This window comes from Megascapheus bottae, chromosome 8, assembly GCF_031878675.1.
Source record: "Megascapheus bottae isolate mThoBot1 chromosome 8, mThoBot2.hap1, whole genome shotgun sequence".
Lineage (NCBI taxonomy): Eukaryota > Metazoa > Chordata > Mammalia > Rodentia > Geomyidae > Megascapheus > Megascapheus bottae.
The window spans coordinates 40,748,407-40,775,677 of NC_143516.1; the positions used below are offsets into that span (position 1 = coordinate 40,748,407).

At 41.8% G+C, this 27,271-nt stretch overlaps 1 protein-coding gene across 1 annotated transcript in view; it reads right to left on the reverse strand.

Moving 5' to 3' along the window:
• The window catches only part of Crybg1 (crystallin beta-gamma domain containing 1), a 118,426-nt gene that overhangs the window by 22,488 nt on the left and 68,667 nt on the right, over positions 1 to 27,271 (reverse strand). Inside the window, exons 3-12 of the mRNA XM_090338360.1 lie at positions 24,938 to 27,221; positions 20,318 to 20,365; positions 20,114 to 20,232; positions 18,365 to 18,530; positions 15,379 to 15,518; positions 6,677 to 6,803; positions 4,631 to 4,666; positions 3,242 to 3,399; positions 1,975 to 2,101; positions 1,743 to 1,888 (exon numbers count right to left, since the gene is read on the reverse strand). Of these exons, the coding sequence (XP_090194486.1) occupies positions 1,743 to 1,888; positions 1,975 to 2,101; positions 3,242 to 3,399; positions 4,631 to 4,666; positions 6,677 to 6,803; positions 15,379 to 15,518; positions 18,365 to 18,530; positions 20,114 to 20,232; positions 20,318 to 20,365; positions 24,938 to 27,221 (3,351 nt within the window). The remainder of the gene's footprint in view (positions 1 to 1,742; positions 1,889 to 1,974; positions 2,102 to 3,241; positions 3,400 to 4,630; positions 4,667 to 6,676; positions 6,804 to 15,378; positions 15,519 to 18,364; positions 18,531 to 20,113; positions 20,233 to 20,317; positions 20,366 to 24,937; positions 27,222 to 27,271) is intronic.

Consider the following 27,271-nt stretch of genomic DNA (forward strand, 5'->3'; position numbering starts at 1 on the left):
GCACAACTCTTTCACTGGAGTTAGTGTATTTTTCTGTCAAATAGTTAGTTGTAAAGGTGGATCCACTGCATCATTTCAAATGCCTTCTCAGCTCTGAAGAAATGGAGACAGCAACCATGATTCTATAATACCACGGCTTCAGAACATGATCTTAATAAAAGGCATTCTCTGTGAACACTGGAAGACCCAGATGAGACTGCTGTCATATTGGCAAGATGGCGCCACAAGTAGGAGCCTATACAAAGATGTGCTAAGCATGACTGACAATAGAAAGATACTTGAAGCCCACCTCAGATATACACAAAATACAACAGTGATGAGGCTGAATGGACTCAATAGCCTGTGTCAGTCAATGACATAAGAAACAACTAACACCAACACTTTCAACAGAACCAATGTCACTTTCCCCACCCCATTTATCCATAAGAACATTCTCACATCAGAAATTAAAAGGGACATCAACTGAACCACGAGAATGATCATGCAACTCCCTACCATACACACTGCTTATTCAGCCATGTGGGATCTATCTGCACTCCTTATGGTTCTGGGCAGAGTTCACCCTCATCATAGCCAAGTGGCTCCTGGGATGGACCAGGGATGGCACATCACCCAGGCACAGCCAGTGTGATGCAGTGAGAGGGGAGAACAAAAATCACAGAGCACCAGAGGGAAGAGGGTGGCCTAAGGTGAAACAGCCTGAAAATAGCTCAGGCAAGACATAGCAACCAAGTTCTCAGGAGAGTGCTGGATCTCTTCCAGGCACTAAGACATAAAATCTTCTCTAAGACGCTTCATTTTCTAAGCCGATGAGTTCCATTTTCACCACTTGCTCCAATAAAGTATGGCTCCACTTACACCCCAGTTATTTCTCTCACTGCTCATCTTATAATAAAAACTTTTGTCATTAATACAATGTTGAGCTGGATGTGGTGGCACACATCTAGAATCCCTGCACTTAGAAGGCTAAGGCAGGGGGATCATGAGTTTGAGACCAACTTGAGCTACAGAGGCAGACTATCTCAAAAAAATATACATGCATACATATGTACTGCCACTTCACACAGGCACTGCTACCTCCTCGTACACATGTGTACCTGCGATAAGCCACTGAACTGCTAACCTCAGGGAAACTGAAATGACTATTAAAATAATAATGAGAAACACACTGGAACAGGTGGAAGAGCACAGGAAAATTCAGTGAGACTTTGTTGAGGCCTCAGGTTTAATGTTAAAGGGCTATTATTGACTGTCATAAGATATTTATAATCTTTCTATGCTGAATGACATAGGAAGCAGATTGGCAGATTTCTGTCCTAATAGTCAAAAGTCTACTTCAATGTTCTATAACACGTCAAGGAAAGGTTACATGAGAAATCTTTGTGAAAGAGAATTACAGTAAATATTAGGGGACCAAATTGGTGTTTAGCTGTTGTGATCTGCTGAGTGGCTACTTTGTGTTACCCACACTATTAGTTTACCCTGAAACAAGATAAAACCCAAGTTCAAGGGCTGGGAATTTGGCCTAGTGGTAGAGTGCTTGCGTAGCATGCACAAAGGCCCGGGTTCGATTCCTCGGTACCACATACATACAAAAGAAAAAGCCGGAATGGTGCTGAGGCTCAAGTGGTAGAGTTCTAGCCTTGAGAAAGTCCAAGGACAGTGCTCAGCCCCTGAGCTCAAGCCCAGGACCGGCAAAAAAAAAAAAAAGTTCAAGATCCCACCTGGAGGACTGCACTTACACTCCGCTCAGCACATGAATAGACTGTGTCTTCACGCCATATCCGGTCTCTTTTAAATCAGCCACAATCCCTAACACATCAATACTGGAACTTTTGGATCCGAAGTTCTTTTCACTGTACATTATCATGTGTGCATTTGAAAAATCCTATTAAGAAAAAAAATCCAAATTCAAAGGGGAGCTATTCATCACCAAAGACACCCAGTCCTAACCATTAGCCTTTTTTAACTTACACCTAATATAGGTCGTAAAGACTGAAGCTCTCCATTGTAACCGCCCCAGTCTTTCCAGTCCTTGTATTCTCCTTCTTCTAGCAAATACTGATGACCAGTAAAGCCAGGCTTCTCATAAGCCACCCAGCTGCAAAGAAAGAGCGGCACAGAGTCATGGTTTACACTTCTCTCACACACAGCACTGTCATGACAAATACCAACAGCTATGAAGCAAGTCATAAATTTAGGTATTACTATAATACTCTAAGGTTTAGGAAAACAGTACATTAAAAAAAAAAACAAACAAACAAGAGACCAAGAGTTTGGCCTAGTGGTAGAGTGCTTGCCTAGCATGCATGAAGGCCCATACATAGAAAAAGCCAGCAGCGGTGCTGTGGCTCAAGTGGTAGAGCTCTAGCCTTGAGAAAGCCCAAGAACAGCACTCAGACCATGAGTTCAAGCCCTGGGACTGGCAAAATAATAATAATAATAACAATAATAAGGGGCAGGAAATTTGGCCTAGTAATAGAGAGTGCTTGCCTAGCATGCACAAAGACCTGGGCTCAATTCCTCATTACCACATACACAGAAAAAGCCAGAAGTGGCGCTGTAGCTCAAGTGGTAGAACGCTAGCCTTAAGAAAGCCCAAGGACAATGCTCAGGCTCTGAGATCAAGCCTCAGGACTGACAAAGAAAAAAACAAAACAAAACAAAACTAAGAAATACATACCTGGACTGATGGACTGGGTCAAATAGTAGAGAACCTGCCTAGCAAGTGCAAGGCACTGACTTCAAATTCCAGTACTGCTAGATAAACAAAAGCAAAGCCAGGTACTGGGGACTCATATTGCAATCCTAGCTATTCAGGAAACTCAGATCTGAAGATTGTGGTTCAAAATCAGCCTGGGCAGATAAATCCAAGAGACTTTGATCTCTAACCAGAAAAAAGCCAGAAGTAGACACATAGCCCAAGTGGTAGACAGAGTGTTAACCTTGAGCAAAAAAGCAAAGAGCCAGCATCCAGGCTCCGAGTATAAGCACCAGTAGTGGCAAAAACAAAACAAAACAAACAACAACCAAAAAAAAAAAGGGGGGGGGAGATGAAGAATGGCACAGAGAGACAGAGAGAGAAAGGAAAGGAAAGAGGTAACTATGTATGAAAAAGGGAAAAGAAATGTAAAAAAGGAATTACTGTATCATAGAATAAGAATTTTATTTTGGGGAAAATAGGTCATTTCTTACTTTATCAAGAATAAAGGAAATTCCTACCAGTTACTCCTCTACTTACATGCCTCTTAGAACTTTCATAGAGCCCACTGATGTGAAAGGCAAATGACCATTTCCTGTTGTTTCTTCTGCTTCGCCTCCTTCTGTCAGAAAACTACATATTTCTGTTTCTAACTCCATACATTTTCCTTCAAACAAAGGCTTTTCATAAATGATGACCTACAACAGAAATAAGGTATTCCAGGTTAACTATCTCAGCAACTTAAATAAATTAGCCAGCAGGGCACAGTAGCGTACACCTATAATCCTAGCTACTCAGGAGGCAGAGATCTGAGGATCATGGTTCAAAGCCAGCCCAGGCATTAAAGTATGTGAGACTCTTTATCTCCAATTAACCACTAGAAAACTGAAGTGGCACTGTGGCTCAAGCAGTAGGGAAGTAGCCTTGAGCTAAGAGCTCAGGGACAACGCCCAGGCCCAGAGTTCAAGTTCCACAACTGACAAAATAAATAAATAATAAATTAGCCATTTCATGCAGAAACTTCTAGAACACAAAATAAAATTCTCTATATTTTCAATTTCAATAGAGAAATTTTCTATTTTCTATATGCACTTTTCTTTATTTTCAATGTAATTTTCATGATGTAATTTTTAATTAAGTAAATAATAATAACTAATAACAGCTTAAAAAATTACTGGGCTTTTCTTCCAGATGTGGAACAGTCCAAAGCCACGGTTCAAAAGATGGCTTCTTTTTTCTTTTTTTGTGCTTGAACTCAGGGCCTGGATGCTATCCCTAAGTCTGTTTTTTGCTCAAGGCTTGCACACTTGGCACTTGAGCCACAGTTCACTTCTGGCTTTTTGGTGGGTAGCTGGAGATATGTGTTTTAAGGACTTCCCTGCACAGGCTGACTTAACCATGACCCTCAGAGCTCAGCCTTCCAAGTAGGATTACAGGCTTAAGTCTTAATTTTTGTTTTAAGCTGGGAACTAATACTTAGTACACTGCTTAGATGACACTAAACGGAGCCATCCTGGGCAGACAAATCCAAGAGACTCCTACAGACAACTACACAAGCAATGAGCATAGCATAGCATAGCACAGAAAAAATAGTAATAACAGAAAGAACTATTTGGGAGTAGGAAAAATGGGCCTTGAGGAAGTTTCTTCCTGGCTATGGGCAAGCAGTGACAGCCCATACAGTTAGCAAATACAGCCAGAAATAATAAACTTAATGGAACAATGAGCCTTGAGGGTGGGGCTACACATCCTGTTATTGATATGGAATGCCCTCAGGTTCATCTTCCAGCCTGTGGACACCTGGGTAACTGAGGCCCACCAACTCTGGCTACAGCAAAATGGGATAGAAATTGGTATATGTACAAGTCACATGAGATGGAAGAGGCATATATCGACACACACATGTGTACATACAACAAGCACATTTACCTTTGGATCTGTAGGGAATTCCACTTTACGGCCACCCTGGGGGGAAATAACAGAAGAAAAATTGTTTTTCATTGCTGCCTTACCACTACCCACACCCTCATTTACATAAGAGGATGCTAAAGTTACCAATAATGGAAATGAAGACATGAGACACACAGCCTAGACAGACTCAGAAACATATAGGCTGAATGTGTATGGGAGGAGAAAATTTCTCAGTTAAAAAAATCAGTATTTCTCATTTTATTGACAATCATAGATCTGGCCATCTGTGAACCTAAATCCTCACAGGCAGCCACCATTTCCTAGTCTGGTTCATTCTGCTCAGGACGGGTCTTTGACCAGTAGGGGCACTAGCTGGAGTAAGCCACTTCCACCTCTCCCCACAGTTCCTCTACTACCCAGCCTCGCCCATCTGCATTTCCTGCCTGGCTCCAAGAGCCATCTCACTCTGCAACCCATAGCCTACAAAACTGCTGAAGATCATGCATACAACCTGGAAGACTGTGAAATAATATGATATAAACTATTAGATAGCATTTAAAACATCCCAAAGGAGGGTGTAGGGGAAGTTGCTATACTTTTATAATAAACCAGACTAAAAATCAATTAGAGAAAAGGTTAAAGTAGTTCACAGGTCAAGTTAAAAGTCAGCAGTTGGAGAGTCAGAACCTCTCTCATCAATGCGTCTTTAAAAGCTTTGAAAAACTGCTGTTCAAGATGTTCAAAAGTACCTAATGAGCTGTGATAATGAAAGATTAAGTCTGGTTTTGCTCAATAGGCCAGAGCTTATAGAGCCAAATAAATACTCTTTTTCAAAAGGAACCCTGTTCAGTCAGTGTACATCCATAGGTTTAAAATGATCCTTGTATCTCTTTGCAAAACCCCAGGGTCAGGAGTTTGGCCTAGTGGTAGAATGTTTACCTAGCATGCATGAAGAGCTAGGTTCGATTCCTTGGTACCACATACATAGAAAAAGCCAGAAGTGGTGCTGTGGCTCAAGTGGTCAAGTTCTAGCCTTGAGAAAGCCCAAGGACAGTGCTCAGTGCCTGAATTGAATCCCTAGGTCCAGCAAAAAAAACAAACCAAAAAACCATCTTACATTCACAAAAGTAGAAATTAAAATTTAAAACCCTTAATTATCTACAAAAAACATTTAGATGTTAAACAAATGCTGTGGCAGGAGGTATAAAATGAAGATAAAAAACTACCTTCCTAGGCCAGGAGTTTTGCCTAGTGGTAGAGTGCTTTAGCATGCACCAAGACCTGGTTCGATTCCTCAGTACCACATACATAGAAAAAAGCTGAAGGTGGTGCTGTGACTCTAGTGGTAGAGCTCTAGCCTCAAGAAAGCCCAAGGACAGTGCTCAGGCCCTGAGTTCAAGCCCCAGGACTGGCAAAAAACAAACAAACTACCTTCCTAGCTGGAGCCAGTGGCTCACCACTACAATCCTACTGCAGGTCTACTGAGAGGCCTGAGATCTGAGGATCCTGGTTCATAAACAGCCTGGAAAAAAAGTTTGTAGAGCCACAAGTAGAGCTGTGGCTTAAGAGGCAGGGTATGAGCCTTGGGAAAAGCTAAGAGATACTCCCCAGGCCCTTGAGTTAAGCTAGAGAAAAATAAAAAGATTATTTTCCTAACTTTCTAATTTGTCTCACATAAATTCTGAAGACAACTGCATGGTGGAATTTCACCAACATGTATAATTCAAGTATCCAGTGAGGACCTACTATAGTGCACAGGGCACAGACAGTGGCCTTGCTCTTCCCAAAGCCTGTGGCGAATCAGAAGAGACAAAGAGCAAGGCAAATACAACAATTCCAGATGAAAGAAGCAGGAGCTCCTTCTGGAAGGGCAAATACTTGAGAGAAGTGTGTGAACATCCAGCTTCCCATAGCTGCCAGCTGCCCAGCCTCCTGTCACTACTCAGGGGATCTAGAAAGCTATAGCTCCTTATTTCTAGCCAGGAACAGGACCCAACTTCATGTTGTTCAATGCTTCAAAATCACAAAGAGCCTCTGCCTTCAAGAACACAAATCCATCTTCACCATTTTCAGAGGCCTCATGGACCCAATGTATGCTTCTTCCGTATCCCAGAAGGATAAGTCAGGGTATTCGCCAGGCTCCAGGATGAAAGGGACACCTTGAAATCCAGGTTCTTCATAAATCAGCCATCTAAATAATCACCAAGAAAAGGCAGAACTGGTCAGCTCAGCATTGATTTCAGCTACAGGACCCCTGACAGGAGGAACACAACAGAAGAGGATGCGGAACAGCAGCTGTGTGGTAGGAGGTGTGGACCTTCTGTCCTCTTCCTCTCTCCTGGGCTAGCCCTGCCTGCTAATTGCTTCTAAAGGAAAACTTCCTATTTCCTCCACATAATAAAAGTAGTTTGCTTTTTAGAGTATATTTACTCAGAGAGAGCAAGGTGGGAAAACGCAGGCCTGGTTTTAAGTGAACATCTCATCTGTAACCAAATACTTAGTGGTCCACCCTAATGATTTTTCACGGTGTAGTGTCAAAAATTCACCCAGAGCGGACATCTCCCTAAAGCTCATAAGGCATGCCACCTACGATTTTATCTAATCCTCACAACAGTGCTGCAAGGAAGGCAAGGAAGAAGTTTTTACAGAAGAGATTAAGTCACTGCCCCAGGCCACACAGCAGTAAGTGTCAAAGGCTGGGTGACCCAGTCTGACTCCAGAACCCAACACTTAGGCTTCCTGTTACTAGCTCATGGGTTTTTCTCATTATAGGGAGTAGACCCAACAACTTACTCTTTTCACAATTACTTAGGATCAGGCTCTGAGCATTACTCACAGTGATGAGTAATTGCTCAAACACACAGTGGTATTCTTAGGAGCTTGAAAGGCCTATAGGCCTGTGGACCCAGCTGCAAAGCTTTCCCAGTTCTTGGTTCTGATTTTAATGGCTTTGCAATGCCCCACCCACATATCAAGTTAGTCAGCTGTCAGTTCTGCTTTGGTCAAGGAATGGCAGCCCCACCCTCCTCTCTGGTGCTAAAGCCTGGGGATCATCAAACCATGCCAGTCAGGACTCTCTGAAGACTGTGGTCCTGTAAGGGCTCTGGGAAGGAGAGGTTGAAGAGGGGTGATGTATGTAAGATAGATGTTGTAGGATGTCTCACACACAGACTCAGCAATCACTTCCACTTGACACACTTTGTTCTTCCAGCAGCAAGGCTAGTTGTGGTATCCCACCATGTTGCATTCCCCCCACAAACCCGGGCCAGCTCCAAATAACATGGATCAAAACCAGTCTGAGGCTCCACTCCTTGCTTTTCCCCCTATACTCAATTTTGGCACAAGGCACACTTTTAGTGCTAGGATTCCTCTGGATAAATCAGTAAATTAGTTTAGAGTAATTACAACACGATTTATCACCAGAATCCTACTAACGTTCAGTCCGATAATGGCACACAAAGGATACTGGGTAGCTGGGTGCGGTACACAGTGGGGATCACAGCTCACACTCAGCAGCGTAAGAAAGCAGAACAGTGAGTGGATGGAATATAGAAAACACGGGGAGGAAGAATGAGAGACTTCTGAGGATGCTGGAATGTTCTATTTCTTGATCTAGGTGACAGTTCCACTTGTGGAAATTTGCCTTAGGCACTTCCGATTTGCTGTAGAGCTTTTTGTACAAATGACATACAGAACAAATTAACTGAAGGGAAAAATGTGGCTTGTCTTTTAAATATCCTCATAGGGCTGGGAGTTTAGCCTAGTGATAGAGTGCTTGCCTAGCATGCACGAAGACCGGGGTGCAATTCCTGGGTACCACATACATAGAAAAAAGCTGGAAGTGGTGCTGAGCCTCAAGTGGTAGAGCTCTGGCCTTGAGAAAGTCCAAGGACAGGGCTCAGGCCCTGAGCTCAAGCCCAGGACTAGCCCCCCCCCCCCCCAAAAAAAAATTAAATATCCTCATAACCACAAGAAAACAAGTAGGAAGGGAGCACTTTAAAGCTGCTAATACTTAAAGACACGAAGGATGTATTATACATTTTTGGAGCTCAGAACATCACAAGCCTACTCTGTGTCCTTTGGAATAACTTCCATTTTTGGCTAACAAATCAAAGGCCTCAGAGACTTACTCCATCAAGTGAATGGACTTTAATCCTTTACAACAGAAGGTGTGGCTCTTGACCATGGCACTGAAGATCTGAAAGGAAACTTTCCAAAGGACCCTTTCTTTAGGCCTTTCCTTCTATAGAGTTGGAGTTCTGGAAGGATTTTATCTGCTGATACTAAAATATCACTTTCCTTGGAGTTGGGCTAATCACCTGACATTAGGTGGAGGAAAGCAAATTGGGGCAGAGAAGATTAGCAAAACCCTGAACATACAAACTGGTATATTCTGAACAGACTATCATAGTACTTCATATGCATATATAAAAATAGAATAATGAAGAATGTTCGCATTGTTCCTAAAAAGTGAGGGGAGCTAAGAAAGAACGGAAGAATGAATTCTATCCAAGTACATTATATACATGCATATAAATATCATAATGATACCCTTTAATATGATTAATATGCATTACGCTGACAACTGATAATGCTTTTATGTGTTTTGTGCCAGTACTGGGACTTGAACTCAGGGCCTAGCACTCTCCCTTGGCTTTCTCAGTCAAGGCTGGTGCTCTGCCACTTGGACCATATTTCCATTCCACACCTTTTTTTGTGCCAGTCCTATATACTTTAACTAGGCCAGGTCTCTGCCCCGACGCTTTCTTGCTCAAGGCTAATGCTCTCCCCCTTGAGCCACAGCTCCACTTCTGGCTTTTTGGATGGTTAACTGGAGACCAAAGTCTCACAGACTTTCTGCCTGGGCTTTTCCTTTCTGCCTGGGCTGGCTCTGAACCTCGATCCTTATATCTCAGCCTCCGAAGTAGCTAGGATTACAAGCAGAAACCACCAGTATCCGGCAATTTCAGATAAGAGACTCATGGACTTTTCTGCCTGAACTGGCTGCCAATCATGATCCTCAGCTCTCAACCTCCTTTGTAGCAAGGGCTACAGGTGTGAGCCAGTGGTGCCCTACTCAAGACTTAATAAGTCTTAGCCGGGACTTGCTGGGTACCTCAGACGCATATTTACGAAGGCTGGGTGCACTCTGAGATCTGAAAACTCATATAAAGCATGATCAATTTTTCAGAAACTGTTCCAACAAGATATAATACTCATGAGGCTATCAGAAGAGAATGGAAAGTATCTTCAGGTGATGTTGTTTCCGTTTATGAAGGTACTTTCTTTTCCTTTGCATTTAAGCAACGAGCTTTTGCCTGTATACAATAAAAAGCATGACTAGTTGAATGTGGCTGGGAACGACTGTGATCTTGGAATTCAAGTTGCTGAGGCAGAAAAGTTATTAGTCAAGTTAATTCTGAGTTACGTAGCCGGACACTGTTTAAAAATATATGTGTGTGTAATATATATGTGTATGTATATATATGCACATGTGTATATGTGACTTTAAAGTAATAAACTGTACTTTTAACAAACATGAGTGCAGACAAATGTATTCATAACAAACATTGTTGAGGTAGTAACAACGAACATTCACATGTGTATTAAAACTGTGATTATATCTTTTATACCCTTTGACTCACCCAAGAAAAAATTGGTCCTATCTTGTCTACTTATTCTTGAACAAGTAATCTGTTATTACTACCTACGAGGCAAAGTTAAACTTACAGTATTCCCAACTGGGTCCTGACATGTGGTTGAACATAAATACTGGTCACTGACAGGAAAAAAAACTGGACACTTCAAAGCTTAATGTGAATGTTACAGCTTTAAGTTACATAAAACACAGTGGCTGTGACTCTCAAGTAGGAAATGTACTTTTAAGTGGCACCACTTCAACTGAGCAAACAAAAGTTGGCATCATTAACAGGCAAGCTGGTTAGTACGAGTAATCCAACTGGGTAAAGCCTAAGTATATGGCACTAACTGAATGAAGCATCAAATTTTCCAAAATTTGCCAAAATTGTTCAACCTGCATTGAAGGTATGGCACTAACTGAATGAAGCACCAAATTTTCCAAAATTTGCCAAATTTGTTCAACCTGCATTGAAGGTGTGGCTCAAGCCACGAAACACGTACCTGGCAAGCGTAAGAACCTGAGTTTAAATCCCAGTACTACACACAAAAGCATGGTTCCTCTTTACAAAATACATTCCTGAGAAAATGTGATTATGAGCCATAGATTGCCTACTGTGATAGACATATTGCTAAGTTTTTCTTAGTTAATGATAATGCAAGTTGTTCAGGAAAAGGTCAGTATAAAGAAATAATGAGTAAGGTCAATATAAAGATAATGAGTAAGGAGGTCTGCTATTTGCTACTTCTTTTCAAGTGCTTAGAAAAAGATGACACATGATCCCAGCGACTAGATGGTAGAGAATAGGAGGATGGAGGTCCAAGGTCTAGACCTAGACCAAAATATGAGATCCTATCTGGAAAAGTGACTAAAGAAAAATGGTTTGGGGCATTAACTTAAGTGGTTGAGAGCCTGTCTGGCCAATATGAGGCCCAGAGTTCAAAACCGGTACCACCAAAATCAATAAAAGTGATTAAAATAAGACAAAATCAGTGGATCAAGCAGATGGTACACAGGTGTTTATTTAGCTATTTTCATGGATTTGAATAATAAAAGCCTTTGTAATAAAAATTGGGCTCTAATGGTGCATGCTACACAATGAAACACAGTAACTATTAAATAGCATTTTTTTTAACACTAAAACACATGACTACTTACCAGTGTGGATAATCTTAGGCCAGAAGGGGACTCAAGAAGGTGAAAGAGTTCTGATACAGAGCTGGGAATGGTCTGGGGTATGGGTTAGGTAGTTTGTTCATGAGGGTTTGTTTCATTATTAGGCTCCATAATTCATATATGTATATATTATTCTGTAGATATCAACTGTTATGCAATAAAAATGATCAAAGACAGTTTGGCCAGTAAAATCCAGGCCTTTCATTACACCCATGGCATTCTATGCACAATCGGCTACAACTCGCCCTGGTCTGAGGAAAGTGAACAGACTCTGTTCTCCTTGCTTAAGTGAAGGTGCCAGCTTGAACCACAAACATTATGAGGTTTAGAAGTTCTGTTTATATTAGAAATGTAAAAATACACATTTTTAATGAATACAAAATAAATAGTATTTTATGTCTTTAGGAAGAGCTGGTATTACTAGCTGTTTAAAACAAAAGTTGAAAAACAAGATGTCAACTGAATCTGAGAGGCAAAATTAGTTAGGAATTTCCTTTCCTTAAATAACAATTGGATAAATGTCTATGTGAAGAAACCCATTTTGAAGTAGCTGGGATCTAGAAAAGTTCCCTTTCCACTGAGATTTCTCTACTTCAATTCAGGTTGCTGGTGCACCAAGATAAGCAAAATTAACTTTTTTTTCTCAAAATGAACTTTTATAACAGACCAGTCACATGCTTTCAACCAAGCCAGTCCTGGTGGTACATGCCTGTAATTCCAGAACTGGGGAGGCTGAATTAGGACTGAGTTGGAGGTCAACCTGGGCCACATCAAACCTTGTGGGACCCTGTCTCAAAAACTCTCTCTGAATTTAGGTTATTAAATTTGCAGGCCTGAGTTTGGCCTAGTAGTAGGAGTGCTTGCCTAGCATGCACGAAGACCCGGGTTCAATTCCTTGGTACCACAAACATAGAAAAGGCTGGGAGTGGTGCTTTGGCTCAAGTGGTAGAGCTCTAGCATGAGGAAAGCCCCAGGACTGGGGAAAAAAAAAAACAAACCAATGAACAGGGCTGGGAGCATAGCCAGCCCTGTTCATCTAGCATGCAGAAAGCCCTGGGTTTGATTCCCTGGAACCACATACCCAGAAAAAGCCAGAAATGGTGCTGTGGCTCAAGCAGCAGAGAGCTAGCCTTGAGCAAAAAGTGTCCAAGGACAGTGCCCAGGCCCTGAGTTCAAGCCCCAAGACTGGCAAAAACTAAATAAAAAAATTTAAAAAGATATTAAAAAGAAAACAAGGAACAATCTGGGCACCAGTGGCTCATGCTTGTAACCTCAGGTACTCAGGAGACTGAGATCTGGGGAAGCTTAAACTTGGAACTGACATCAGTAGTAGAATCCATGAGCCTAATGACAGAAATGAATAGCTAGCAAAAAGAAGTCTATCCCCGTGAAAGGGGGACAGACACATCTGTGACCACCCTTCCCCACCCCACCCCCCCAGGAGGCACAGCGACCCTGCTGCAAAGATTAGAGAAACGTGGAAAAACAGCTCCATCAAGCCCAACATGGCTGGATTCTGAGTCATGGACCTTCCCAGGCCCTGTGATTAAAATCTTCAGGCTGACACCCTTCTCATTCTTCTCTCAGGTTAAGTTCACTGCTCAACATCACTGCTCTGAAAAAAGCTATAGATTCCTTTGATGTACAACAAAAGAAAGAAATCAAAAGGCGGCAAGACATAAAGTCATTTTCCTTGACTTAAGATTGCTGCTTTAACTCCCAAGTTCTAAATATGCAAGAACCTCAGACACATGTGCCCCATCTCTCTTCCCTCCACAGCACTGTTGCCTCTGGACTGTCAGGCAATGCCTGGCTTAACACCCTCCCTAGGTGAGGACCCTCTGTGGATGTGCAATGGCAGCTCTGACTCTACGTGTCCAAAATCAACCTGAATTTCACTCTTCTACCCAACCCACTCATCTACATCTTCATCTCAGTACCTGGCCCTTTCATTCAGGTCCTCACACCTGCATAAAAGCTGTCAGCAGATGCTGTCCACTTGAGCTTCATAATGAGCCCCAAGTCTGGCCATTCCTTATCCCCATTACTACCCTGAATAATGTATGCGCCCCAAATCCCTACCCTCATCACCACCCTGACTGATCCAGATTGGTTTCCTTGCTTCTACCCTTGGATAGAAGAGGTAGTGATAGGAGGACTGTGGTTCAAGGTCAGACAGGCAAGAGCAGAAGACCCTATCTGGAAAATACACTAAAAAGCAAGAGGTGTCACTCCAGAGGTAGAACACTTCACTAGGACAGGTAAGGCCCTATACGCAATCTACAGCAAGTCAGCCTGGATAGAAAAGTCCATGAGAATCTTATCTCCAATTAGCTAAAATAAAATTCAAAAGTGGAGGTGTGGTTCAAGTGGTAGCATTAAGCAGAAATTAAGGAACATCACCCAGTGGCTCTAAGTTCAAGCCTCAGCACTGGAGCACACACGGGCACATGGACAATTTTGAAAGTAGAAGGTGAATATGAGGAAAGGAGCCAACAGGAGAAGGGAAGGGAGACAGTAGAGGGGAAAATATAATCAAAGCATACATGTTTGAAAATTTCATAATGAAGTACAGTACTTTGTACTAACTGAATAAAGGGCAGATCTGTTACAAAGCCAGTTCAACTTGGCTTCTTCAATCTGCATTTTGCCATGTGATCCCTTGTACTCCCCCTGAGATTCTACAGATTCCCTCCAGCAAGACCTTCATTAGATGTGAACTCCAGACCTTATGAGCCAATAACCTATATTCTTCATACATTACTCAGCCCACGATATTTAGCTATAGCTCTGAAAGTGGATTAACATGGGGAGCTGTTTTCTGAGCAACGGCCTGGCACAGGCTTCTAGGGACAGGCTGTGTGAGAGTACTTGAGTACTCATTAAGTTTTAACTGGACATTTACATTTTTTCAAGGTATAGTTTTGGTAAATAATAAACGAACAGCCACAAAGGCTATAGCTAATTCACACCTCAGTCCTCCTACAAAGCCACAGATAAATCCTCGTCTGTTCTGTACTTGAATACTTCCTATTCACTTCCATTTTTACCACTTTAATGATTTGAAAATTCTTCCTGGGTCCAAAAATCCTTCCTGGGTCAAGTCAGAATCTACCATTCTAATTTCTACTGATTTTCCCTGAGACCTTGTTTGGCCTACCAGAAGCAAGGGTGATTTCTCTTCCACATGACTACCTTGCAACTCTTCAAGGCTGCAACTCTTCAACTAACTCATATTTGCAATTTCCATGCAATTCTCCATTATATTAGTTTTGCGCTGGTACAAGGCTAGCACTCTATTACTTTGAGCCACAGCTCTACTTCCAGTTTTCTGGTAGTTAACTAGAGTAAGAGTCTCACAGATTTTCCTGCTCCAGCTGGTGTTGATCGTTGCTCCTCAGATCTCAAGCCTTCTGAGTAACTAGAATTGCAGGAATAAGCCACCGACACTCGGCCAAAAGGTTTTAGTTCCTGATTTCCAAGATTCTGCAGCTCCTACATTCTGAAAGTCCAATCATTTTCCATGTTAAAAAGAAAAACTAAGTAAACAGGGCCTGGAGTGTGGCCTAGTGGAAGCATGCACAAAGCCCTGGGTTCAATTCCTCAGTACCACATACACAGAAAAGCCGAAACTGTGGCTCAAATGTTAGAACAAAAAAGCCAAACAAGAACACAAATCCCTGAGTTCAAGCAACAGTACCAGTATTCACATTAAAAAATGTATGCTCCCCCACTGCCATCATTCTTCTAATAAAGTTATTTTTATAAACAAGGTAAATCACAGTAATACAGGTATAAAATAATCAGAATTTAATGTGCCATATAAAAAATATCTTGCAGTCCATATTACTGAGTGGAACATCTGATCAGAAATAGAGTATCTCAATCTCTGGCTCCAGTGCTACACTCCCAACAAAGCTTCATTCCAACTATCCACATAGCAAATACTCACGTGCCCCAGTGCACTTTAATGGAACAAGTCTTCTGCATTACACCAAAGCCCTGCATTTCTTCAGTGTCGTCGAAGTAGGAGTTAAGGAGTCCTAACCCTTCTGGCTCAGTAAATAAGTCAATTTGACTAATTCTGTAATCCTGAAAAACATATACACATACACATAAGACAGCTAGTAATCATCTTACTACATACTTAATTCTATACTAAGCTCACCATTCTTTTTTCTAGTCACTTTCCAAGTGATTAGAATGAGCCCTGTCAGGTTTCCATGACTCATGCCTGTAACGCTGTTATATAAGAGGTTGAGGTCTAAGAATTGTGGTTTGAAGCCAGCCTGGGCAGGAAAATCCAAGAGTCTTTTAGACCCCTGATCAAAAAACAGAAAGTGAAGCTGTGTAGAAAAGCTCAGAAATAGTGTCCAGGCCCTGAGTTCAAACCCTAGGACCAACATATACAAAAAAAGAATGAGGGATTGGAGGCATGACTCAGGTGGTAAGGCACTTGCAATGAGTGTAGAGTCAGATACCAAGTTCAAGTCAAGGTCTCAAAAAAAAAAAAAAGGAGCATTTAATAGTCATATTCACAAAGCTCCTGTCATTATTGTATGCCTTTCCCGTTTTCAGTCTTGAGTTCAAACAGTAACCCCTTGAGGGATATACAGACATACTACTTTTGTCACAGACCTCAGAGTCACACTCAAGCCTGGGTCATTTTGAGAATCTTACTGTCACCCTCACTTGACTTTCTTTAGTCAAAGGAGTTTGCCTGCAAAGTAAGTATCCAAGACCATGGTCTATGAGGTTCCTTGGCTGGTACTAGTCCTTTATGATGCTAACTTGATCTAAAAGGTCAAGGATAAACACACATTCACAGTGACTTGCAAATCTCTACATTTTAGTAATTGTTCTAGTAATTGTTCCATGTCCCATATACCCAACCACCCACTAAGCACACTGAACACACTAGGGTTGTTTCCCAAGCTTCTTCTATGCACACAGCCAGGTAAATTACAATATAAGAGAAAAAATCTTCATGCTTGGCCAGTTCAGGTGAGATTCAATATCACTAAAAGCAGTAAAAATACTAAACCAAAAGCAATGTCTGGGCCGGGAGTTTGGCCTAGTGGTTAAAGTGCTTGCCTAGTATGCACAAAGACCCGGGTTCGATTCTTTGGTACCACATACATAGAAAAAAAAAGCCAGAACGGGTGCTGAGGCTCAAGTGGTAGAGCTCTAGCCTTGAGAAAGTCCAAGGGCAGTGCTCAGGCCCTGAGCTCAAGCCCAGGACTGGCAAAAAAAAAAAAAAAAAAAAAGAAAAGAAAGAAAAGCAATGTCTATCTCGAACATATATTATGACTTATGGTTCATGTTTTAAATATCCAGCACACAATTTATAAAGAAAAGGTAATCTATACCTATCAGGAACCCCAAACATGCTCCTCTCCTTCAATATAGTAGTATTCAGAAGAATTTAAACCAAGGAAATTATAAAAAATGAATTTTTTTAATATTTATTTTGTCCAGTACTGGGTTGGAAGTTTGGAATCAGGTGCTCATTTAGTTCTTTTGCTCAAGGCTGGTACTCTACCACTTGAACCATAGCTCTCCTCTGGCTTCTTGGTATTTAATTGGAGATAAGAATCTCAGACTTCTTTGTCTAGGCTGACTTTGAATCTTGAACCTTTAGATCTCAGGGTACTGAGTAACTAGGATTATAGGCGTGAGCCACCAGAATCCAGAAAAAAAAAAAAGATAAATTATTAAACATACAAAAATCTATTCTCATAGTATTATTTACAATGGTGGGGGGGGGAATGGAGAGAAAGGACCTTAAGTCTACTGATAGGGAAAATACTCAATGATGCTCCCTCACTTATCTGCTTAGTGATAAATACTAACCCTTTATTTCAAGGAAGTAAAATGTCAAGCTAAACCACAACCCACATAATGATGTAGAAAGCACTGGCTCTATTTGCCCAGTAGGAGCTCTCTTTCCCAATATGTTCCACTTCCCTTTTCCCACCATCCAGTGTACCAGATCCTCTCCCCACAAGATCCCACCACCTCCCCCAGTCAGAAATCACTGAGGTAGCTTCTTGGGAATGTGATCAGAGAAACAAAAAGAATTAAGAATTACTTTTAAGAGGAAAAAACAGAACAATGGATTTGTGTTATGGTTACAACAGAAAGAGCAGATTAGATCATGACCAGCAAAATGAGAGAATTGAAAAGTGATTGGTTCATTATAAAATAAAACAAAACCACACACACACACACACACACACGCGCGCGCGCGCGCGCCAACCACAGTGACACACACTTGTAATCCCAGCACTGGGAGGCTGAGGCAGGAGGATCTCAAGTTTGAAAACAGAAGTCTTGGCTACAAAGTGAAGCCTTGACTCTAAGAGCAAGCAAATAGACAAAAGGCAACAATAAAAAGAATAACTCGTACCATCAAGTTACCAAATAAAGTACACTTGGAAGACTGAAATAGGAACCAGGATGAGAGATTTACACCTTGAAGACTTACCATGGAAAAATATCAAGCCTAGTAGAACACTTCTTTGCCATGGAAAAATATCAAGCTTAGTAGAATGCTTCTTTTCTAATTCATTTAAGGCATGCAAATATTTAAATTATAGGACATATACCCATAGAGTACCAATAAAATACTCTCCAGATCATTTATATCATAAATTCAACATCTCTTTTAAAATACAAACCAAGGCTGGGAGCTTAGTCTAGTGGTAGAATGCTCACCCAGCATGCACAAAGCCCTGGGTTTGATGGCTTGGTATCACACACAGAAAAAGTCAGAAATGGCGCTGTGGCTCAAGTAGCAGAGCATTGGCCTTGAGCAAAAAGTGTCCAAGAACAGTGCCAAGGCCCTTACTTCAAGTCCAGGACTAGCCAAAACTAAAAAAATAATCCTGGGATGAGATATTTGTTGTACGAATGAATTCATATTTACCGTAACATACCTGGACCACATGTCTGATTGAACCAATCACCACAGGCTTATCAGTCTCAGCTTCCTGGTTTCTTTCCAAAATATCTTCCACACTCCAAAGACCAGAAAGTTCTAATTCACCTTCTTCAAGGGGAACAGAATGCCCTTCAAAATTTGGTTTCTCATACAAAATCCAGCTAAGAATAAAACACAGGAACACCATTAGACAGTGTTTGAAAAGTTCCAATGAATCAAATATTCAAGCCAATGTATGGTACATATCAGTGACCAGGCCTCTAGGAACTAGAATAACAAACACTCTAAAATAAACTTTACTGGGGGGGGGGGGGTGAGTGGGGGGGAGGGTAATGGGTACCAAGACATGTGAAAGGGTATCAATGTATGTGAATTAATGCACCTTCTATCTGGCAAATATCATGTAACCCTTTTATTAATTACAATAAAAAATATAAAAAAACTTTACTGGAATAATTAAACCTCTGCTAATTCAAAACCTATATCAGTATCATGAAGAATTTTATGAAGAATTCTAGGAGAATTTCAACTACTAACACTGCTAGTTAGTGGAGACTAGAAATTATAGTAGATCAACTATAGTAGATGTTTATAACAATATATTCCTTATGCAGATAAAAAACATTAATTTTAAAGGAATTTTATTTTAATAGAAAGGAGATGTATGCTAATAGAGAGTTCAAGCCCCATGACAGACCAAAAGAAAAAGAAAGAAAGAAAAGTCTTTAAGTGAAAATCTTATCAAACATTTAAAACTCAGGAGAGAGCCAGCACCTGTGACTCCTGCCTGTAATTATAGCTACTCAGGAGGCTGAGGATTGAAGTTCAAAGCTGGATTAGGCAGATAAATGCCAGAGATTCTTATCTCTAACCAGCAAAAACTGGAGACGTGGCTCAAGTGCTAGAGTGCTAACCTTAAGCAAAAATCAAAGGCACTGCATTAAAGACCAAGTACCCGCCCAGAATAAAACAACCAACTAACCAACCAACCAACAAAACAAAACAAAAACCCTCACAAACCAAGAGAATATTCTGGGCCATGATGGATAATACTCTAAAGCTATGTTCCACAGGGAAATAAAGAAAATGCTCTATTGCACTTTCTGACATTTTTCCCATAAGCACATATACCTCCTCTACTCAGAAATATGACTCAAACTCAGTTTCTTAGCTGTGAACTCCTCACTGGACCACACGTAGTATTTCTAAGTAGGGAGAGGACCAAAAACATAAAGATGCTGGGCATTGGTGGCTGTAATTCTAGCTACTCAGGAGGCTGAGATCCGAGGATCATGGTTCAAAGCCAGCCCAACCAAGAAAGTCCATAGGCCTACTATCTCAAATTAACCAATTAAAAAACTGGAAATACAGGGCCAGAAGTTTGGCCTCGTGGTAGAGTGCTTGCCTAGCAAGCATGAAAACCTAGGTTCGATTCCTGGGTACCACATACATAGAAAAAGCTGGAAGTGGTGCTGAGGCTCAAGTGGTAAGAGCTCTGGCCTTGAGAAAATCCAAGGACAGTGCTCAGACCCTGAGCTCAAGCCCAGGACTGGCAAAAAAAAAAAAAAAAAAAAAAAAACTGGAAATGGAGCTATGGCTCAAAGTGGTAAGATTGCTAGCCTTGAATTAAAGAGTTTAGGCTCGGTGCCCAGGACCTGAATTCAAGCCCCATGACTGACCAAAAAAAAACCATGAAGAAGGAGGGAAATCACAGGCTAAGCAAGGATGGCCCCCACACACTTACCATCCTCTAACCACTTTCACGAGGATCACTGGAGAGAGGCTCCAGGAGCTGCAGTCCTGAATATCTCCAAACACCTCAATGCACTCCTCCGAGACTTCAGGCTCACTGAATATCACTACCTACAAGCAAATCAAAAGGCTAGCACCAGTTCGCACTGCATCAGAGCATAATACAATCCAGGCCAGAAACAGAGTTGAGTCTTACCTTCCCTGGCCGGGGATTAAGTTTACTTTGCAAGCTTCCTCTAAGGGTCTAGAATCAGACAAAAAAACAAAACAAAACAAAAAAAATAATAATTAAAACTCTACACAGCAACTTTTTTTCTCCCTCTGAACTTTCAGAGATCATACTTACTAATTTATCAATTTTAAAACATGTCTGTCCACCCAGCTTTATGCTCAACTTATATTAAAATTTTCTTTGAGTTTTGCTTATTAAATTTACAGGCTGAGAGTTTGGTCCCATGGTACAGTGCTTGGCTAGCATGCACAAAGACCTGGGTTCAATTCCTCTGTACCATATACATTAAAAAAAAAAAACCAGAAACAGTACTCTGGATCAAGTGGTGGGGTGCTAGCCTTGAGAAAGCCTAAGGACAGCACTTAGGCCCTGAGCTCAAGTCCAGGACTGAGAAAAATAAATAAATAATAAAATAAAACTGCAAGCTTCTCTTATGCAACTCAATTTGCCATTTCAATTTTGCCTCATTTAAGCCTTTTTTTTTTTGGCAGTCCTGGGGCTTGAACACAGGGCCTGAGCACTGTCCTTGGTCTTTTTCCTTGAGGCTAGTGCTCTGCCACTGAGCCATAGCACCACTCCCAGTTTTTCTAAGTATGTGGTACTGAGGATCAAACCTGGTTCTCTGTGCATGCTAGGTAAGCATTCTACCACTAGGTCAAACTCCTGGCCCCATCAATTTCCCCTCATTCAAATGTCAAGAATATGTCCACCAATGCTAGAAAACTCAGGGTCCAAGTCAGAATTCAGTTTTATATGAGTTCACAGGGTAAGAACCAACGGTTAGACTATGATTCAAATAATTTCAAACAGATAAACATTAGAAAGCACTTAATCGCTTATCTACAAGAAGCTGAATCAATTTTGTTTTGTACACACACACTATCTGGAGGTGTAAATATTGTGTTGCCATGGTAACAGCCACCATCATGTAACAATTAACTACCAGTCTAAATAAAAGTTGGTAGGTTATACTTTATAACACACATTGTACCCAGTATATTAATATAATCTTCTCTTTCTTTTTTGTTTGTACTGGGGTTTAAACAGCCCTTGAGCTCTCTCTGGGCTTTTTATCACTCAGAGCTAGTGCTCTACCACTTGAAACACACCTCTGCTTCCCATTTTTGTTGGTTAATTGGAGAATCTCACAGATTTTTTTTCCCAGTCTGACTTGCTCAGATATCACAGCCTCCTAGGTAGCTAGGATTACAGTCGGGCATGAGCCATCAGTGCCCCTGTAACCCCCTTTACTGATGCACAAAGTAAGTATCTTTTTATATGGCTTCAAAAGTAATCATTTTCAAGACCATGTGACATGACCAGTAAAACTTGAAATCCATAAGATAATAAAAACGAAAATTACACATGCATAAAATATTACAAAACCTGTACCGTGTCCTGTCCTGACAGAGATGCCTGCCTTTAATCAGACAACTCTTGCATCACTCCAGTGGAATATGACCACAGACTAGAGAAAGGCCCACTGTTACATTCTTATTACCTACTTGGCCTAAACCTATCTATATATGTGTGTGTTAGAAGTAGAGAAATGAACAAGAAGCTTAACATTTAAAACAAAATTAGGCAAAACATTAAAAATAGGAAGAATTGATGGAAGGGGCTAACATTGACCAAGATGTGTTATTTTCATAAATTGACATAGTTTTTTTTTTGCTTGGTTGGTTTTGTTTTTGTTGGTTGTAGGGCTTGAACTTAGGGCCTGGGCGCTGTCTCCGAGCCTCTCTGCTCAAAGCTAGCATTCTACCCCTTGAGCCACAGGGCCACTTCCTAAATTGACATATTGAATTGAAACCCCTTGGTATAACTAGTTAAATTTTTTATAAAGATCTTAAAAAGCAAAAACAGAAGCATTAAAAATAGAATAGCTTTATAGTCAACGAAGGCTAGAATCTGTAAGACAGTTTTGGGGGCAGTCAGCGTTTGAACTCAGAACCTTGAACTTGCTAGGCAGGTTTTCAACACTTTGAGTCATGTTTCCAGGCCAAGAAAGACATATGAATATATTTATTTTTATCATAAAAAGGTCTAGAAAAAAATACTATGTATTCGTTTCTTTTTTTACTCTATGTGACTTGCTTTTTATAGAGAAGCTTTGTATATTTTGTTATCAAGACTGTCAAATTGCAGTCAAGTAACACATAACCTAAGAATAATTAAAAAGATCAAAGCTATAATGAATAAGAAGTAGACCAGCAGAAATTTTGTGCTGGAGAGAAAGAGTTAAGAATCTTAGCCAGAGGCGCTGCACAGTGCCTTGCTAGTCTTGAGTACTACTCATGACTGAAATCCATAGATTATGATTCCATCTCTGGTTAATTAGCAAAATGCGAGGCTAGAGGGATGGCTCAAGTAGTAACATGCCAGTATAACCTGGAAGGCGCTGAGTTCAAACCTTAGTACCAGAAAGTAAAAGAGAATCTTAACCAGGAATGTAAGTTTGTGCCTTATAATCCTTTCACTCAGGAAGCTGAGGCAGGAAAATCTCAAGTTCAAAGCAGCATAAACTACATAGTGAGACTCAAAAAATAAATCTATCCTGCCCCTCCCTGCAAAAATCTTAGGATTTCTGAGTAATACAGTTAGACAGATACTCTTCTGTCAAAGCTATTTTCATACCTTCTTACTTTTTTGAGTTACATTCCTCAAAGCATTCAGTGACCTGCATGGTTCTGTGACGTGGTAGTATCATTGTTCTGAAGGCAAGCAGCTTGTGCACTTACATTTTCTGGTGTTTTAATTTTTTTTTTTTGCCAGTTTTGGGACTTGAACTCAGGGTCTCGGCACTGTCCTTGGACACTGTTTTTTTTTTTGGGGGGGGGGAATATATATATTATATGTATATAAACAAAAGCTCTTTGAAGTTCTCAATTTTTAATGTAAATGGATCCTAAGACCAAAAAGGAACCATCACAGGAACAGCGGGACTGGGACTACTGCTGCTAGACATCTACATACACATTTCTAGAGGTCTTGCTAACTAACCTAAGCTGGTCTGGAGCTTGAGCGTCTTCTGCTTTTGCTGCCTGGATACTGGTATGACAGTTATGTTTCATCACATTTGGCCAACTTTGGATTTTGCAAGAGTTTTTCAAATCACATCCTTTGACAGAATCATAGTAGAACCAATGCAAATCACTGAACTCAGTACTAGGTAAGGAAACATGGCAGGTCATTTCTGCCTAGTGAACCATGTAAGATCCCAGTCTGCGCCTGCATGTATTTAGCTAGTAGGGTAGACCACTGCTATCCAAGCTCCATTCACATTGCTAGACAAAGACACATATTCTGCCTTCTTCTTTCATTTTCCTCCCTCAACTTGAATATCAAGTATGGCAGCAAAGGGGCACAAATTCACTTGAAAGCTGAATAGCAAAGACAGTTGCTGGGCTGGAGAGGAGAGCTCAGTGGCACAGTGTATGCTTAGCAGGTAGAATTGGTTTGATTCCCATCACTTAAAAACAACCAATCAATTGGCTGGCCTGTCATCCTAGCTACTCAGGTGGCTGAGATCTGAAAACTGCAATTTGAAGCCAGCCCGGGCAGGAAAGTCCATGAGACTCCCATCTTCAATTAACTGCAAGAAAAGACTAAATAGAGCTGTGATTCAAGTGGTAAAAAGCACTAGCCTTGAGCTGAAAAACCCAAGAACAGCACCTAAGCCCCGAGTTCAGCCCAGAACCTACACACCCCAAACACACACACACACACACACACACACACACACACACAACCTAAACAAAGAAATAAATGATAAAACGTGTAGCAAGCCAGTAGTGATGGCTCATACCTATAATCCTAGCTTCTCAGGAGGCTGGGATCTAAGGATTATAGTTCAAAACCAGACTGGGCAGAAAAATATATTAGACTCTTATCTCCAATTAACCAGCAAAAAGCCACAAGTAAAGATTTGGCTCCAATGACTGAGTGACAACCCTGAGCAAAAAAGCTAAAGAAGAGTTTGCAGTCCTAAGTTCAAAGCCCAGTGCTAGCACAAAACAAACAAACAAACAAAAACTATTGCAGATTAAAGACAATGAAGAAAAGATAATTGTCTCTCAAAGACATATTTTACTGTACTCTTTATAATATTAAAGAGCCAGTGGAAACCAAAATGCAGGAAAAATTCTTTCACAGCTCTGTAGGACATACACTGCTGCTTCTGGGAGAATGAGGGAAATCTCACAGCACAGAAGGAAGAAGGAAATGGTCCCTTGGCTGGGTGGGGTCTTGGCAAATAAAGGGAATTGTTCCACAAGTCTCCTAAATTCTCAGTACAATACCGAGTGTTATTACTCAAAATAGGAAAGAAAAGGTCCGGTCTACCCAAACTCAAAACATCAATTCTACCAGCCACATATGTAGACTGCACATGAAAAGTACTTTCGTACCTTGTTCTTGGGCCTTGATGGTTTCCTGTGCATAGCTGGTTTTCAAATACATGATAAGTAGAAAATGATCAGGCATAGACACAACTGCTTTCCAGGGACAGCACAAACTGCTTATTGTCCTGTCCCTCCCAGCTTTGTAAATACCCCAGGCCACTGGTACACGGCTGGTACTTACCGCCGAATCTGGTAATGACATTCCAGAGAAAGAAATGCCTGGGTCATAGCGGCTTGGCTTGAAAAGACCCATGAAGTCAGCATCACCATTTCCGTGGTTTGGCAAGTGGGGCTTAAGAGCACTCTCCATGTGGTTAGCCTTTTCTATACCCTCGTGGTTCCTCGGCTTGGAAACGTCAGAAAACTTCATTTCTGGCAAGTGCAAGTTGCTCCGTGAATTCACTTCTTCTTTGGTTTCCTCTTTTGGTGGATATTTTTCCATGTGGCTTGAACTTTTCAAACTTGAACAAGATGGACTGGATGAGGTGAAGTTGAAGACCTGTATGGAGCTGTGGGGTGCCGGATGGGGCTGTTCTTTGTCTGAGGCACAGGGCGTGGCACCTTCTGTCCTAGGCTGCGTTCCTGAAGAACGTGAGAGAGAAGGACTTTGCGAAGTGCTAAAAGATGTGGTCATCGTATTGACTGATGTCACTGAGGGAGAAAAGACCTTCTCTTGCGGCAAGGAGGACAGCATGCTGGAGAAGAGGGTGCTTTTTTCTAGCCTCGATCTCTTCACTCCACCATTGCTGACCTCCCTGCTCCCCTTGTCACTGACTTTGGGGGTGGCCTGAGGCTCACTTTTCCCACTCCCATTAGAGTGCAAGGACTTGAAGAGGATACTCTGGTCCGCAGATGCACGTTTGGGTCTCAGTTTAGATTTGGGATCCAGGTTGTCCATTAAATGCAAAGCTGGTGACAGTTCTGGCAGGCTCTCCTTCTTCCTCCCCAAACCAAAAGTGAACACATTGGGATCCAACACCTTTTCTAGATTGTCCTCGTGAATAGGAGGCATAGCGAAGTGAGGGGCAGGAGAGTTGGGCATCCTGGCCTTCTTCTTCTTCTGAGGCACGCAAACTACGCTGTCCATGTTCTTGATGATTTCAGTGAATTTTTCCATATCAGAAGAAGAATCAAAGACACTATCATCACTAGCAGCAGAAATGTTCAAATGACCTGCAGGACTGTCCTGGCCATTCACAACATTTTCATTTGGCCTCGGAGGCATTTCTGACTGAGTTCTAGCTCTGGGGAGGTTGGGGGAGCTGGCTTCCGCAGAGAGGGGGATCCTGATGCTGTGATTTGGAGCATGAGTGGTCAGCGATCTTGCAGACTCTGGTGGCACAACAAGCGAACCTGGCTCTACCACAAGTTCCTCTGTGTGAGTAGTGTCTGTGGGCGAGGTGCTCTTGTTAACCGTTACTTCCTCTCGCTGAGGATCACAACTGGTAACGGAAACCACTTCAAGTTCATTACTGTGGCAACTTGGCAACTGTGCTTCTCGAACTTCAGAGCTTTCTGAGATGATCTGGGTACTCACATCCTGGGTGCTCTCTGCAGGAAGCACAAAGGACCTGACCTGTACAAGGACCTTGGATGGAGCCTCATGTCCCACGGTTTCTGAGCTGTGCTCTGGGGACAAGGGAGGGTTGTCTTCTCCCGCTGTAGCTGCAGAGGGTGGCACTTGCTCAGTGTGAGGAGATGATGGCAAAGTGCATCCATTATGGCTTTCTGACCCTTGGAGGTTGGGGCACAAGTGGCTTACAGCAACTTGAGCACAACCATCTTGGGGAATGTCCACAAGGGGAAGAGAAGGCCCCTGACATGACTCAGACGGGGGCTGTGAGTCACAGAGCAGATTCTGTGGCTCTGGAGGAGAATCTTTGGTATCAACAATGGCAGAGCTCTCCTGAGCTGCATTGAGCACAAGTCTTTTGCTGTCTGCAGCCTCTGAGTCATCCTCTCCTGAGAGCACAGGGTTCTTGATGGGAACCGGACTGGGGGCCTCTGGTTCTGAAACACAGCCAGCATCTGTCTGCACATCAGCTTCGCCTCCTTGGTTAGGCTGAGGAGCGAGGGTGTGGCTCTCAGGGAGCTCTCGGCCAGCTCCTTCAGTCACTGGGAGAAGATGAGCTTTGGTTTCTGCCGGGGGTTCCTTCTCCAGCACCCCATTCTGCTGGCCATTTGGCACCATTTTCTTTTCGAGTTGCTCCATTTCCTTGGCTTTCTTGGCTAAATTCAGTTTTGCCCTCCCAACAAACGTCTTATTGGAAGGAGGAATGTTCCTCGCGTGGCGGACGTCAGGGTGTCTGGGGGTGCTGTTCATCCGCTTGTTTTCAAATAGAGAGATTTTGTTGGCCGTGTTTCCCTTATGAACTGGCTGGCTAAATGAGTTGTGCTCATTTCCTGAACTGTCAAGATTCTTAGGGGTTTTCAGATTTAGTTCCACATTTTTGGGTCTGGCAGGGCTGCAAGAAAATAGCAGGACAGTTATCAACCTGGTTTTAAAAAGTTAATT